Raw genomic sequence first — 16,467 nt, forward strand, 5'->3', positions numbered from 1 at the left:
CACGTATGGGGCTTCCCCAGCTCCTCACTTATTTCTGTTGAGCAGTTCTAGCCAGCCACTGCATTTTTATGTTCCTTTCCTCACAAAATGCTAAGTGGTTTCCGCTGACTGAAGAATTAAGTCCTAACTCAGCAGCATGCCTCTGTGGTCCAGCCTCGGCTTGCTTCCTGGCCTCCACATTGACTGTTCTGCCTACCTCCCGCTTCCCCCACCTCTTCTGGTCTGAGGCTCAGTCCTTACAGCACGGCACACACGCTTCCTGCAGCTCTGTGGACTTTTGCTTTTCCTTCCTTATTCACAGTTTGGTTCCCACATAGAGAATCTTTCAAGGTGAGGCTGGAGGGATACCACTGTGGCGAAGAACCTTTCCCATCCCTGGTCCCACTGATACCCAGACTTGTTTCTCTGTGGCTCCTTGTTATTGGTTTGTGTCTGTATTCAGTGGCTGCCGTGGGTGGTGGTGGCATGTATTCTGCCATGGAGCATAGTTCTGGCCCCGATCTGTATTTTAATACGCCATATGAACTAGCTCAGATTGTCCTTAGTCCATAAGGTGAATACGTCCCTTGGTCTGGGTCTAACGCAGGTCTAAATATGAAACTGGGTAGAGTTCTTTGACCCCAGGGAGCAGCCGTGCTTGTTAAGTGGTGAAAGCACAGTGCTGGCCCCAGGCTGTCTGTTCCCACCTTCCTGCCTTTGATCTGGGCTGCACAGCGGCAGAGCCTGTAGGCTGCCCTCTCTATGTTCTCGCTGTAAGCTGGGGATCTGGCAGGGGACTGAAGGTGACAGAGTATCATTCCTCCCACCAGAATGAGGGGCTAAGAAACTTCTTTGTCCCTGCTGAGGGAAGAATGAAAATGTTGGGCTTAAGTATCACCCAAAACTTGGATTTTATGAATTCTCAAGCTGATGATTTAACACAAAAATTAACCCTGGCTGGTGATAAGTTCAGGGGTGCTCAAACAAAGAAAGTGTATGGTGTGGTGGGAGGATTACTCTTACTACCTGGAAACCAAGTGCCACTGAAAAGAAGCTAGCTCAGAGTACAAATCTCTCTCTCTCTCTCTCTCTCTCTCTCTCTCTCTCTCTCTCTCTCTCTCCCTCCTTCCCTCCCTCCCTCACACACACACACTGAGAACCTATCTCAAAAAATAATAGAAGAAGAAACCTGACCTCTGGCTTCCACACCAATCTACATGTGCACCTGCATGTATACACACACACACACACACACACACACACACACACACACACCCAAAGAAATACATAATACACACACACATATGCAAAATACTGTTGCAAAGGCAAACAGTAAATATTCTCATGGAAATAATATATTAATGGATAAGATCCCAAATTAAACACATCTAAGAATTATTAAATGTGAGATTTAAAGAAAGTGTTTAGAAAGTAGCTTAGAAAAAAAAGGCAGAAAACACAAATTTATGACAAGGCTAGCACCCCCTGTGTAGGACACAGAGTGACAATGACAAGGCTAGCACACCCTGCATAGGACACAAAGTGACAATGACAAGGCTAGTACACCCTACATAGGACACAGAGTGACAGTGACAAGGCCAGCACACCCGGCGTAGGACACAGAGTGACAATGACAAGGCCAACACCCTGCATAGGACACAGAGTGACAATGACAAGGCCAACATCCTACATAGGACACAGAGTGACAATGACAAGGCCAGCACACCCTGTGTGGACACAGAGTGAGAATGACAAGGCCAGCACACCCTGTGTAGGACACAGAGTGACAATGACAAGGCCAACACACCCTGTGTAGGACACAGAGTGACAATGACACAGCCAGCACCCCCTGCGCAGTGGCTGAGGCAGGGACAGTAAAAGAATGGCAGGCAGCATTGAGATTACACCAGTTAACCCTCTTATGGACTGCATCATTAATGCCGTATCTAAAGAGCCATTAGCAGGCCAGGTGTGGCAGCTCGTGGCTGCAATGCAGCATTCAGAAAACTAAGACAGGAACACTGAGTTGAACTGGAGGTCAGCCTGGCCTACGTAGTGGGGTTCAGGCTAGTGTGAAACTACAAAAGCTTATCTTGGAAAACTTAGAATCAACCAAATTAACCAACAAAATAAAATAAAACAAACCCCAGAGGATCTGCACGAGATGCTGCCAGCAATCACCTGGAAGACATGACGATCCTGAGCTTATGCATGACAAACAGAAAAGCCTCAAAGTATAACATAAAATGATGGAATTTTTCTGAAAACAAATATATCTATTTGCCAAAAGAAGAAGAAGAAGAAGAAGAAAAAAAAAAGAAAGAAAAGAGAAAGGCAACAATAGTGTCAGTAGTAAAGTTGATACTTTTCAATGAAAATTGCCAGTATGAGCAGTTTGAACAGTTAATGAGTTAGACATATGAACACACATAAGGGAATATACATTTCAACAAATATCAGGGTCTATGGGACAACATTTACTGAACATAGCAGGGAATGTATAAATTTAACACCACTTTCAAGTGTTTCTTTTAAAAATTATTTATGAGGCCGTAAAGATGGCTCAGGGGTCAAAGGCACTGGCTGCTCTTGCAGAGGACCTGGGTTGGATTCCCGGCACCCACATCAGGCTGGGCACGGCTGCCGGTAATTCCAGGGGACCCAATGCTCTCCTCTGGTCTCTTCAGGCATCTGCACGCACATGCACATATCCACACACGCATGCACACAACTAAAAATAAAATAGATGAAAACCTTTTGTTCACTGTCATTCTGTGTTTGCCGGGTGCACCACGGCATGTCTGTAGGCAGAGGGCCACTCTACGGAGAGAACCGAGTCTCCTTCCTCCTTTACGTGGACTCCAGGGATGGAGCTCAGGTCACCCAGCCCATGTGGCAGCTGCTGTACCACCGAGCCATCTCGCTGGCCCTTTAGATGTGTTTGCTGTAACCGTGTTTATGTATGCGCATGGGCACGTGCGTGGAGGGCAGAGGACAACTCTGTGGATTTGGGTTTGCTCTTTCCTTTGGACTCGTGTTGTCAGGATTGTGCTGGGTACGCTTTTACCTTGCTGGCCCCAGGTACTTTTTGCTGAGAGAAAGGCAGCTTCCTGATGTCCCCGGTGGTTATTTTGTTGGTAGCTCATTTTTTCTGACCCACCAGTAACTCTTGTGGTCCCTCTCTCAGGTTCTGGAGCTCCTCCCAGGGCCAGGCAGGAGGCGTGCCACCCAAGCCGCACCCCCTCGGCTCCTCTCTCGGGGTTCACTTCTCTCCTCATATCATCCTCTCTCTGGGCCCAGCCTTTCTAGGTCTCTCTTCCCCATCTCCCCCCACAGCCATCCAGACTCCTCATGGTGAGTGAGTGTCCTGGTCCAGGCCTTGGGACTCTTCTCTGTGGACTCAGCGATCTGGTTAAGGATGTGCTGGCCACTCCCACATTTATACTCTTGCCTGTGTGGGACCTCCTTCACCAAGGGAACACCAGGCACCAACCATGTCCTTACCACTGCTGCCTAACTGGCTCCTCCTCCATCACCTTCGAATTCAGTACCATTCTCCTCAGCTCGTGCTAAGATCTTTGGTTTGCACCACATGTACCATCACCATCCAGACCCCAGCCGCTGCCGTCCATCCTTCGCTCGGATCACTGAGAAAACTCCCAGTGGACCTCTGTGCTTCTCTCCGGTCCCCTTTCCTCACTTTAATCTAGCAGGGCGATCCTGTACAAACACATCAGACCGTGGCTGTCCTTTGATTGAAACCCCCTAAAGGGGTTTGCTTGCACCACACAAAAGCCAAAGTTATCATAAAACAGACCCAAAGAATCTCACCTACTGCTCCATCTCCCTGACTGCCCTGTTTTCATGTCTCCTTCCTGCGTCCCCTCTGTTCCAGGCCACTGGCCACCTCCCTGTTCCCTGACCATCACAGACACACTCCCATGGCAGGTCCTAGGGTGCCCTTCAAGTATCTGCTCCTACATCATCACTTGGGAGACATTTTTGACTGTCCTGTTCAAAATGAAATCCTTTCACCGCCTCCCCGCCCCTCCCCCCTGCATCCTCTCTTCCCTCCCTACTTTATTTTCCTGGGATACAGCATACTTGGTTAACCTCGTCTGTTCACTTTCTGCCTTCAACTGGCAAAGGGCAGCATTTTTGTCTGTTTTATAATGTGCTCTATCTGCAATGCCTGGCACCCTAGTAGGCTTTCCTCAAGGACTGATAAAATAGATGAACTCTGACCTACAGAGCACAAAAGGTGATGAAAATGTCCTTATAGGCACTGATGGATAGGAGGAACAGAGAGAGAAGAAACGACAGACCCAAGTTCCTGACCAGATAGTTGGAGCGAGCTGAACTACAAGCCCCTCACAGCGTGGGTAGACATGGAGACTGATTATGAGTCACAGTTAACGAAAACTCCGTCCCACAGTGATGGCTGTGAACCTCTGTAAATCCCTGGGCAAGCCAGAAGCAAAAAGAGGGGTGCTTAGGAAGGAGATAGAGACCTGGGATGATCCCCAAAGGCAGAGGACAAAGGACAGTCTGTGTTGGCTGATAGAGGCTGTGTTTGTTCAGATGAGGTCATAAGTACCAGAAAGGCCTTGCCCGTTCTGAGGAGAGCAAGGCCACTGAACAATGCCATTCTCTGTGTGTTCTGCTCTGCGAGGCGCTCTGAGCATCGTAGAACAGTTGTTGGGTGCACTGTGTGGAAACTCCATGAAGTGGCGAGCTTCCAACAGTAAATCTAGAAGACTTAACTGTGTGGCTCTCGGCAGGCTGCTTCTTACGGAGCCAAGTCTCATCAGGGCTTTGGAAACCTGCTCTTGTATGAAACAAGTTTCTTATCTACTTGGTAAATCTTTACTAAGGATGAACAATGTATCAAGTAGTATGCTTTTATCATAAAATAATGGCTAAATATATAATTTTTAAATTTAAATAATTCTTTAACACAGTTTTATTTATTTGCTGGTGTTGGTGGGAATCAAAACTGCAGCTTCAGGGATGCTAGGCAAGTGCTCTGATTCCAAGCTATACCCCAGCCCTTTAAAAACAAACTGAAAAGCTCTTCTTCCTTCCTTCGTTCCTTTGTTCCTTCCTCCTCCTCCTTTTTTGAGACACTTGCAAGCTGTACTGTTCAGGCTGACCTTGAACTCTGATCATTCTGCTTTTCCTCCCAAGTGCTATGATTAAATTCATGTGCCATGTACTCTACCAATTTGGGCTCTTATATTTTTCTGGTGTCTATCAAGTTGCACATCAAGCCTTAGGTTTCTTATTTAGATGCAATTGTACTGAAATGTTTTAGAATATTAATAAGCTCAGCATGTAACAGCAGTATTTCAGAACTTCCCCGAAGCAACTGTGGATACATTTATCAGATTTCGTTTTATTTCCTAATCTGTTGTAAAAGATCATGCTGGGCGTGGTGGCGCACGCCTTTAATCCCAGCACCCAGGAGGCAGAGGCAGATGGATCTCTGTGAGTTTGAGGCCAGCCTGGTCTACAAAGAGAGTCCAGGACAGCGAAGGCTACACAGAGAAACCCTGACTTGAAGGAAAAAAAATAAGATCATAAGCCTAAGGCAACAGAGAACTCTCTTGTGTGCACATATGTGTGGTATATGAATGCATGTTCACATGCATGGGTGCACGGGTGTGTACATGAGAATGTGTGGAGGCCAGAGGCTGCGGTTGGGTGTTTTCCTTCACTACGCTCCACTTGATTTACTGAGGCTGGGGCTTTGCTGAAGCCGGTGTCTGCAGAGTTTACTCTAGCCAGCCAGACGCTCAGGGGACGGCCATCCCTGTCTCTGCTTCCCGAGGCTTGGATTACAGTTTTTAGTCCATGGCACTGGGGAATCTGAACTGTGGTGCTCACATTAGTGCACGTGCTCTAGGGCACTGACTGACGTGCACACGCTGTCCCTGGCAGCTACCTCAGGCTGGGATCTGTGGGCCCCCTACCCAGCCCCTTTCACCACTGACTTAACTGACATGCTCTTCAGAATTCAGGCTGCAGGCAAGGGATGGAACAGGAGGGGGAGTTCCTTCCTTGCTCCTAATCCAGAAGTTTCGATTCTAACAGTACGTGACCTGTCTCTCACTAACATAACATGGAAACCTCTCGGAGAGAGGATGGAGTTCTGTGGCTGGGCAGAGAGCAGCACTTCAGAGCTACCAGGTCTCTCACAGGAGAAGGAAAGGCCATGTGCAGTGGGACTGCACCACACTCACTGGGTGCCTGATATGGGCTGCACACTGGACCTGGGTTGACCCTGAACTGATTTCTAAAGGAAAAAGGAATTAGAAAAAAATATTTGGAATGTCAAATAACCATAAGCACTGCAAGAAAAACCAACACGGCCTTTTCTTTCCTCTAACTTTTTGTGTCTTAGAGACATAACTGGTCCTTTATACACCCTCTACCCCGTCACACAATTAGAACCTTGTGGCTACTTGCTGCAGTGCTCAATCAGACTGTCTGTGGGCAGAGGGGTTCCACAAGTCTATTCTTCCTTGGCGTCACTGAGTGGCCTTTTAATCTCCCCCATGGAATATTCATACTGTTCACATTTCCAGTGGCTATGACTCCGTAACTGGAGAGTACCCTACACTGCTGGGTTTCTCTCCTGCCTCTGGTTTCACAATGCTGACAGATAACCACTGGTGACACTCAGGTCCAGTGGCAGGATCCTCAGGGCCAACCTGAACTCACCTGAAGCTGTGCTTTTCATCACTCCCCTCCCGTCCCTTCCCCTCCCCTGCCCTGCCTACCCCTCCCCTCAGCTCACATCGACTGGGGATTGGTCTACTTTTCTGGTTTGGAGGAGAAGCAGACTGGTAGCCAGGAACATGGTTACAGCCAGGAAGGGCTTGAGCTGCAATCGGTCAGCCCCAAATGCCTGGTTCACTGTGGCTTTCACCAACGCTGGCGGATAAGGCGTGGCCTCCCAGGGCAGCTTGCTTATTCTCCTGCTTTGAGAGACTGAGTGAGTGTTGCCTTTTGACAGCAGTAGGTAGTCTCTTTCCTAAGAATATCTCAGACTTTCTCGTTCTTGTTTAAGACAAACAAAAAAGTGATTCAAAAATTAATTCTGATGTTTATGTCAAGAGGCAAAAGTCCCAGAAAAGTCACCACAGTGTGGATAAAGTCTCAGCACTGAATGGTAGGAACCGAGACCATGTGCTATGAGCAAGAGAACAGGCAGGTGGACTGACCGCCTCTGGTACAAGAGCACAGGCAACAACAGAGCGCACAGTCTCAGCAGCTGGCTCTGGGACATATGACAGCTACACATGGAAGGCTCTAGAGCAGTGGCTCTTATTCTTCCTAATACTGCGATCCTTTAATACAGCTCCTCATGTTGTGGTGACCCCCAAACCACGAAATTATTTTGCTGTTACTTCATAATTATAATTTTGCTGCTGTTGTGAATCATAATGTAAATATCTGATATGAGGGAAAGATCTATATGCCTTTGGGCTAAGTGATAAACTATGACAAAAAAGGCATAATCCACAAAATAATTCATATATTGGACCTCACTAAATTTATTTATTTTTTTGTTTTATGAAGAGAAAAAAAGAGACAAGTCACAGACTGTGAGAAAATACTTACAAACCCTGTATCTGACACAGGGCTGTTACCCAATGGATACAACTACCTCAACAATAAATAAAAACATGTGACTTAAAGAACAGGCCACAGACCTCAACACTTCACCGAAGATACGCAGGTGGCAAATGGATTAGTGAAAAGATGCTACCGCTGGGTGATGCTCACCTCTAATCCTGGCAATCAGCAAGCAGAGGCAGGTGACTTTGAGTTCAAGTCCAGCCAGGGCTCTTTAGTGAGATGCCACCGTAAAAAGGGATCCTGCACACCACTTATCTTCAGGGAAATGCTTATTACAACACCAGCACACGTATCAGCTTGGCCAGAGGCCACAGCACAACAGCAACTGCCGAAAGGACTGGGGCAACAGAGACACCTCCCCTGCCAGCGGGAGCCACGCACGCTGCAGCCACTGTGGAACAGTGTGGCTGTTACAAAAGAGCCTGCTACAGGATCTGGAAACTATTTACTAAAGAAACCCAGAATACTGCACAGCCAAACAAACTTTATCCTGACCATAAGAGTGAATAATGCATTGATACATACTCCTACACAGATGACGTTATGTGAAATAATATAATCCCCTGCCCCCCCCCCCCGGCCCCTGTATACCTTATAACACACAGGAAGCATTCTGAGAAGAAAGTAGATTAGTGGTTTCCTAGGGCTAAGGGCTGTGTATGTTGTGTGCATGTGTGTGGTTCCAGGGAGAAAAAAGAGTGACAATTTAAAGGTTTTCTTTTTTGAGGTGATGAAAATATTTTATAATTGATTATAGCAATGGCTGTGTATGGCTGTAAAGATACTAAAACCTACTGAGTGTATTTATTTATTTACTTATTTATGGTTTCTCAAGACAGGGTTTCTCTGTGTAGCTCTGGCTGTCCTGGACCCACTTTGTAGACCAGGCTGGCCTCGAACTCACAGTGATCCACCTGCCTCTGTCTCCTTTAATCCCCTTGGGGTTAAAGGCATGCACCACCACACCCATCCTGAGTTGTACATTTTAAAGAGGTATATGAATTACATCCCAACAAGACAGTGATAAAGGCCAGCCTTCTCCTTCCTGACGCTATTGCTACAGGCTCTAGCTGTTATACTCCACCCTTGCCTCTTCTCAGTGCATATTTTCCCTCTTTTTACTGGCATGAGCAAGGTGTACTACCTAGACTCATGATTATAAAGATGGTGGTAGCATTAGCACACAAGTATATAAGGTACATGGCATGAACTCAAAAGCCAGGTGACTAAGCCAACTTGTCTTTTACTGAGACTTTAGCCCATTTTAGTTAACCCATCTGTAAAAATGAAACAATCAGTGACTTTGTTCATGGGTCTTAGAAAAGTATCTGACCACTCCTATTTTGACACAGGCACCTTGTTTTCCAAACTGTAGCCCCACGGCACTCTCAAGTCTCCCAAATCCTACTGCCTGTAGTCCTGGGTCCTCTTACTTCCCAACCCTCGGCTGAGGATCGCACACAGCTAATCCTCTCCCTCAGGAGCCTCAACTACCAAGGTGTTGTAAAAGCAACAGTAGGCACGGTGGGGCCCATTCCCAGCGGATGCACATCTACTGCGGTGCCTCTGGATTGCCTCTTTCTGGAAAGCCCATGCCTGTTTTGTAGTAAAAAGAAAACCTCATCTTCCCTCCTCCCTGGATCCATACTTATAAAACCACTGACTTGATATCAAATGTAGTTCTCTGCTCAACTCTGAGGTCCCGGACTGAAGAGCCGCTGCAGGCTCTCCTACTAGCCTCTTACTTTGTATTGAAATGCCTTCTGAGTTTCTTTCGATACTTTTAGAAAAAAACGTTGTAGAAAAAAACTGTAAAGAAAAATATTCCTATTATCTTTGATTATATTTGCTCGGCAACAGCATAGCAAAATAAGAATCACTTTTGCTTCTGAGATATGTATAATTATCTCAAATTATATGAATCTTGACTATTGGTCTGTACCCTGATATTACATAAAGAGAAAAGCAAAGTCCCAAAGACATCTAATCACACTTATATCTAAGCAATTAAAATAAGTTTTAAAAGGATGCTTCAAAAGAAATACACAATACAAGTAATGGAGTTTGTGTCCTTTTAATAAACACACTTGCATAGTTATATTACAGTTGTGTAAAAATAAAAACATTAATTCATGCCAAGCGTGCCCAGCATTTGCACAATCTCAATACCTTTAATACTATAGTTCTCAAGACACACAAAATAAAAATTTAAGGCAAATACATCACTTTGCAACAATTTGATAGTTTATTACATCACAGTAGCATCACAGCAGATCTAATAATGCCAGCTAGGCAAAGGGGTCTCATGATTTCCCTTGTTTATTTACAGAAATTCATAACTTGGTAAAATTCATTCTAAGAAAACTTGGCAAATAAAGCTTTGGACTGGATTTGGCATCTTTTTTACCTTTCCTCCCCACAATCTCTTCCTGTCTAACTCTACTATTATACTGCATTTTAAAACAGCTACTGTCTTAAGTGTTGCATTATTTCAAATGACTCAAAGATTCGGAGAAACTATATAATCAATAAGCTTAATTTTTAGTTTTTAATTTTCTAAAAATAACAGCTTTGCCTGCAGCCTTTTTCCTCACTGCTGAAAAACACACTGAGTTCAAACACATGCTTTAGAAATGCCTGTCTCAGTGTGCTCTTAAACAGGCGTTTCCTGCAAGTTCCAGCTGATTTCACTCTGTTCTAATTTTAAAATATTGTATCCAGTAAACTCTTTCCTTCTAAGCAACAGAAAGCTGCCTTACATTAAATCAGGAAGAGAGCAAATACATGGTTGGATGAGGTACTGCAACAGATCGCATGCACTTATAAGAATGATTTAAATGATTATAAGTCATTCAACTTCCTGTCTTACAGCTTTCTATCAGATATATGACAAAACACCTACACAGAGCAGTATTCAGTTAACACAGTGAGTTTACTTGCTAGACTGACATTTACCCTGACTGTTGGGCCAGTGTGTCACTGAGGCCACAGGTACTTGATGAACATGCTATTTTCAGATTGATTGTAGATGCTGAGCTCAACCTGAATGCCAGTTCTAGCCATCTACTTTTAGAGATGGAGAAGTAAAGTGATTTGGCCTATGAAATATTTTTGGAATAATTTATCAGTAGAGAAGCCCCAAATGAAAATTATGAAGAAAAAAAAAGGCGCCTTACAAAACAATGTAATTAATTAGCAGTGCTGGATTTTTTACCTCAGTATATAAAGCAGCAGTCCACACACTGAATTCAAGGCTGCAAAGTGAAAATGTTCAAGAGACAAAAAGAAAGATCAGGTAATCTATATACTGTGGAAAAGTCAGTTTGGACTCAGTCTTTGCACTGTCTCTTAGTGACTGCAGGCAACTCTCTTATCCATCTGTAAATTGATATTATTGCTTTCCTATGAGTGTCATATAAAACAATATGATGGCAAATGCTAAAATGGAGATGGGCTAAGAACTCTAACAGAAACCCCCACCCCAGAGAGCACACACACATATCTCCCAACACCCCAATAATGTGAAGTTTTCCAGTACAGATATTTGAGTTTTGTAAAGATGTAACCAAATTGTTGTGGTTTTTTCAAGTTATGATTTAGGCAATGTATGATTATAATAATTCACTCATTATAATAGGCACATTAACATAAATATTGCACAAAATATGCCTTTAAGTGAAAGTGAGAGGTATAAAAGCATGTTTCACTTTCTCAAAGAACTCTATGATGAATAAGACTCTGTGATTGTATATACACTTATCTGACATTCCACAAACAGTAGATTGCACTGCAATTTGTAAACATTTTACATTGCATAAACTGCTCATTGATTTTCAAATATGGTTTAATACTGTATTAAAACTTTCTCATTTCAGCTAAGTGCTATCACACTTATTAGTTAATAATAATGTCTATTATGTGTAGAGTGCTTTCCATTTAAGGGAAGAAGTAAAATTCTATGCCAAAGTAGGCAATGTGGGAGAAGAATACTCGCCAGGAGGCGTAGATAGCAACGTCAATATTCCAGCCCCAAAGAAGCCTCATGGGCAGAGGAATGGCAGCTCTCACGTGCTCTCCCCTTACTATGGGGTCCTTGGCTAGAGCCTGCATGCCTGCTTCAGGTCTGGTTCAGACTCTTCAAAGACTCCTTATGGACTTTACTAAGTGCATTATGAATGCCAACAGTGTCATTTTGTATACTAGGGCAAGTAGTCACCTGACTACAAGAGATAACAAATTCTACTTTAGAACATATTATAGATATAAGTGCTCTAAGCTAGGGACGGTCTCTCACCTCACAGTCAGTGATGGACACTTGCCATTCATGAAAATAGCCTATGTTTATGTCATCAGTAAAGCAGTAACTGTGTGCTGGAGCATAGCTCTGCAGACTAGAGCACCTAAGACCGTCAAGACACTGCCCAAGCCCTGCACTCATTCTCGGGCAGCAGAAACAGACCAACATATACTACTCTGCAGGCAGTGGCCAGAGCATACCGCGTTTCTCTTCTGTGAGACAAGAAAGGCTCCCCAGTGTTATTGCTCCTATTCAGATCACACAGAAGACATAGAAAAGGCTATTTCCAGTTCTTGGCCTTCAAACAAACCTACCTATTGGTACTCATAGTGGCATATGAGAACATAATAAACAGTGCTTATTTGAGAGCAAATCACAGATTGAGCCAATCATGGGCCCTTCTGATTAGGATTAGATAAAATATAATAGTAGAACATAAGCAAACATCATCTGAATTCTGTAATGAATATACAATTTGCACGAGCATTGGAAAAGCATTCCAAACCAGAGAGAACAGTTTGTGCAAATAGTGGGTCTTTGTGTGTTTGTACTCCCACCATGTAAGGGCAAACTGAATATGCATGCTAATGACCTACAAGTGCCAAATTAAAAAAGAAGAAAAATGCTAAAGGATGCCAGAGTGAACAGCAGGGAAAGCCACACAAAGACCCACTATCCTTGAAATTGTTACAAATAAATTTTAACTGTAAATTAGAAACACAAAGAAATAGTCACAAGTGGCTCTAACATTCAAACGAAGTAAAGGATTGTGTAGGAGATATTTGATCAGGGCTGCCTGCCCTGCCTCCACGCTAGAGTCAAACTTGGATAGTGGGTCTCTGGGGTGCTTTCACAACTGGAAGACAACATTGGGTCCTAAAAAAAGAAAATGAGGAATAAAATGAACATAATGTAAATTAGGTGGGTGAGAAAAAATTTGACTAATAGTCACATGCAATATCAACTAAGTAAATTTGAACCACTAAAATCCTCAACCTTAAAAAATGCCAATTGTATATTAAAATGAATACAGTGTTTATAAGGGCTAGAAAAACACAATTTTCTAATCTACAGTGTAACCAGCACTAATACCTCAAACAAAGACCACTAGTAAGTGATTTACTTCTAAATATCTAAGTAGCTGTAATTCTGTTCTCAAGTGAATCCCTGACTACACGCATGAAGCATTTTCTAGAGCACATCCCGTGGAAGCTGGAGGCTTATGTAAACTTATGTTTGGTGAATCTCATAGCTAGGGATTCAGTGAACTCTGGACATTGCTAAAAAGCGATTATGACTCTCCAGTTGCTAGTACAACAGCTATTTTGAGCAAACATAACAGACGTTCTGCAGTCTCCTTGGTGATTTAAACAATACATATATATAAAACTTCAGAGGATCTGGTTGGAAACTGTTCCCAGTTCTTTTATTCCAGGATGGGTGACAAACCTTTGCCATTCACTTAGGACAGTAAGAAGTATTGCTTTTAGATATACTCAAACTACACAACCCCAAATATCTTAGCCCAAACCAAGGCATGAGCCGTAGAGAATAACTTTACAACACAGCACTTTGGAACTACTCTAGTTTGACCCGATCCCTTGACTGTTCCATTTCCTCATCTCTAACTAGGTAAAATGATCAAGAAAATAACTAATATCTCCTTTCAACCCCATTTTCCTTTCTAGCAAACAGCACCTCCTCCTTCTCTTGGGCCCACTGAATGCACTCTGGGAGCCTTCTGCAGCAGCATGCCTTCTTCCCACACAGGGTTAGGGATCACCCCCAGGTTCATATTAGTGCAAATACCCCCTAAGGCAACTGTTGTATTGCCTGACTGCTCCCAACTGAAGTCCAAAGCTACTTTAGAGCAAAGCATGCCTCTGAATATTTGGATTCTAATGCCTGAAGTGTGTGGCAGACACCTAAAGAATATTTATAAAATGAATACATTTCTTGACTGAAGCAAATGAGAATTCCATTTCTTTAAAATTAAGTAGAACAATAATAAATCAAAGATCTTCCTCCTCTTATTTGCTCAAATAATTTCTTCATATTATTTCAGAAAGGGCGTGGTACTAGTTATCTTGGAGAGCTGTGCTAACACAGAAGCCACTAGCTATAATGGCTAGCTTGAAACGGGCTCCAGTGTATGGTCCTCCTGAGTGCTGGGGTTCCAGGTGGGGGTGTTGACCATGCTTGAACTGCCAAAAGGTAATTTGTCATGTGTCCCTAGATAACTAATTTATGCTTTCTACATAATTTGTGTACCAAACAAACTCCAAATTTTGTTTCTCTTAAGAATTAGAATTGGGCTGGGTGCCATAGCACACACCTGTAATCCCAGCACTCAGGGAGGCAAAGCAGGCAGATCTCTGAATTCCAGGCCAGCCTGGTCTACAAAGTGAGTCCAGGATAGTCATGGCTACACAGAGAAACTCTGTCTTGAAAAACAAAATAAGAAATAAAGAAAGAATTAGAAATTGGGAATATGGCTCAGCAGTAGAGCATCTGCCTAGAGTGCAGGAGGCCCTAGGTTCAATCAACCCCCAGTACCACCCCTCTACTGGGGGGAGGAGGAGGAAGATGAGGAGGAGGAGGAGGAGGAGAGAGAGAGACAGAAAGTTTTACTGGAGCACGGAGGTGCAGGCCTATAATCTAGGTATTTAGAATCAGAAACAAGAAGCAGAAGCATCTGGAATTCAAGGTCATCCTCAGGCATACACCAAGTATGAAGCCAGCCTGGGCTACACACAACCTATATACATCTTTTTAAAAAGCTATTTCTCAAGTTAGGTTAGTTTTCTAGGAGTTTTGTATACCTGAGGTAGAGTTCCTTAAAGCAATGGCTTTCTTTTTATCTCCCTCTCTCCTTTGTACGTATCGGGTGCAACTGTGAAAATGATCTTGCTTCACACATATTTTGTGACATGAGATAGTCTCTAAAGAATCACCTAGTGCATGTTTTGAAAGTTTAAAATGGGTTATTTAATTTTCCCAAGCTGAGTGATATTTAAATGCATAGAAAATAAATGAGGAGATTCCAAAATTAATGGACTGTATCCACTAACAGGATATGTCACAGTCCAGGAAAATTATAGCACCAGCTATTTTGTATTAAGCTGTAAAGGGGTGGTAGTGATGAAGGGAAGCTACAGTTTAGGTGACATCACACCAAAGAAGTCACACAAGAAATGACACAGTTCTGTGAAGAGAAAAACTAGCACTAAGTGCTGAAGCTAGCCAAAAGCATTCTTGGTTGTTATCATTTAGTTTTTCTTATTTGAAATATTAACTACATCTACTGTGAGTGATGAATTTAAGATCTGACCCAGAATAGTAATCATGCAATATAATTAAGATTTTTTTTTTAATCAGTTGAGAGAGAAGTAATCTGATGTTACTCACACTGTTGACTTGGATCTGAGTCTGTTGTCATCTTAACATAGTTTGAAGGAAAGAGACCGGTCACCCCATTGATTTCTCCTTGCCACCAGTCAGGGTCATCTTTGTTCATAACATTAATAAGCTGTCCCTTGGAGAAATTGAGCTCATCTTCATTATTCGCTATATAGTCATACATAGCGATCACTTGACATACTAGCAAAAGAACAGCAAAATAATTAGTTAAGTATTCCTACAAGGACCAATCCTGCCTCTAGAACTTAAATTATTATTAAATTCTAAAATTAGGCTAAATTTTTATTTTACATGCTCTTTCCCCCAATCTCTGCCTCACAAAACAAAATAAAACAAAACAACCTCCAAAGCCTAATCAACTCTAGGTAAAAATCCAAGTAAACTCTAATATGACAAAGCAGCAATTTCACATTTCCAGGAGTAACAGTACTCTGCAGGAAGATGTTCCCAGAGTACACTGCTCTGAAGCAGAGGGAAGGAAAGGCAAGTTTTCCAGGCCTTCCAAGAAGTTAGCCAATTTGAGACATCCTGTGCTGTAACAGTCTTCTAAGACAAATGCAAGGTAAGCCCTTTCATACCCGCATGAAAGGCAGGCGTGGTTCTCTCACTACTTGGACCCAGTAGCTTGACATGGCTGGCAGGAAACCATCCTTTCTGTCGTTTCTTCCCTCTGGCCTATAAAATTAGCAAAAGAAACAATTAAAAATAACCATCGAGCTACAACTTAAAACCAAAAATTCTAGGCTTTCTAATGACAAGTTAACCTTGCCCATGTATTGGCCTTTGGACTTGGCTCCTCAGATGGAATCTAAATCCTGGGTGTAGTTACTAGCAAGTGACTCTGTTTACCAGTGAGGCTTGGGCAAGGCCAAATCCAGCAATGTGACCTGCTCTGTGTCCTGCTGTTTCAGCTCACTCTGATGACAGGGCTGGAGTGGCTTCACCATCGGATCATTCAACCTTACACGTGTGATAAAGTCCCCATTAAAAACTCCAGACACCAGGGCTCCCACTGCCTCTTCTGGAGAGGGGAACCACCAGGTCCACTTTGGGGGTCCTCCACATGTGACCCATTGGCTGGCTTCAATCTGTCCTGTTTCACAGTGACGAACAGTGAGATAATAGCT

General features: G+C 43.4%; 1 protein-coding gene across 6 annotated transcripts in view; it reads right to left on the minus strand.

Moving 5' to 3' along the window:
* The window catches only part of ITSN2 (intersectin 2), a 111,142-nt gene that overhangs the window by 20,280 nt on the left and 74,395 nt on the right, over positions 1-16,467 (minus strand). For 5 of the 6 annotated variants that reach the window (XM_084793402.1, XM_084793401.1, XM_084793400.1 and 2 more), the window contains 2 exons: positions 15,919-16,015; positions 15,329-15,520 (listed from right to left, as the gene is read on the minus strand). In XM_084793402.1, coding sequence (XP_084649528.1) covers positions 15,329-15,520; positions 15,919-16,015 — 289 coding nt within the window. Of the gene's footprint in view, positions 1-9,681; positions 12,797-15,328; positions 15,521-15,918; positions 16,016-16,467 lie in introns of those variants that run through there. The other variant, XM_084793405.1, reaches the window with a different exon arrangement.

Source organism: Acomys minous (genome assembly GCF_964271855.1).
Source record: "Acomys minous genome assembly, chromosome: 8".
NCBI classification, from domain to species: domain Eukaryota; kingdom Metazoa; phylum Chordata; class Mammalia; order Rodentia; family Muridae; genus Acomys; species Acomys minous.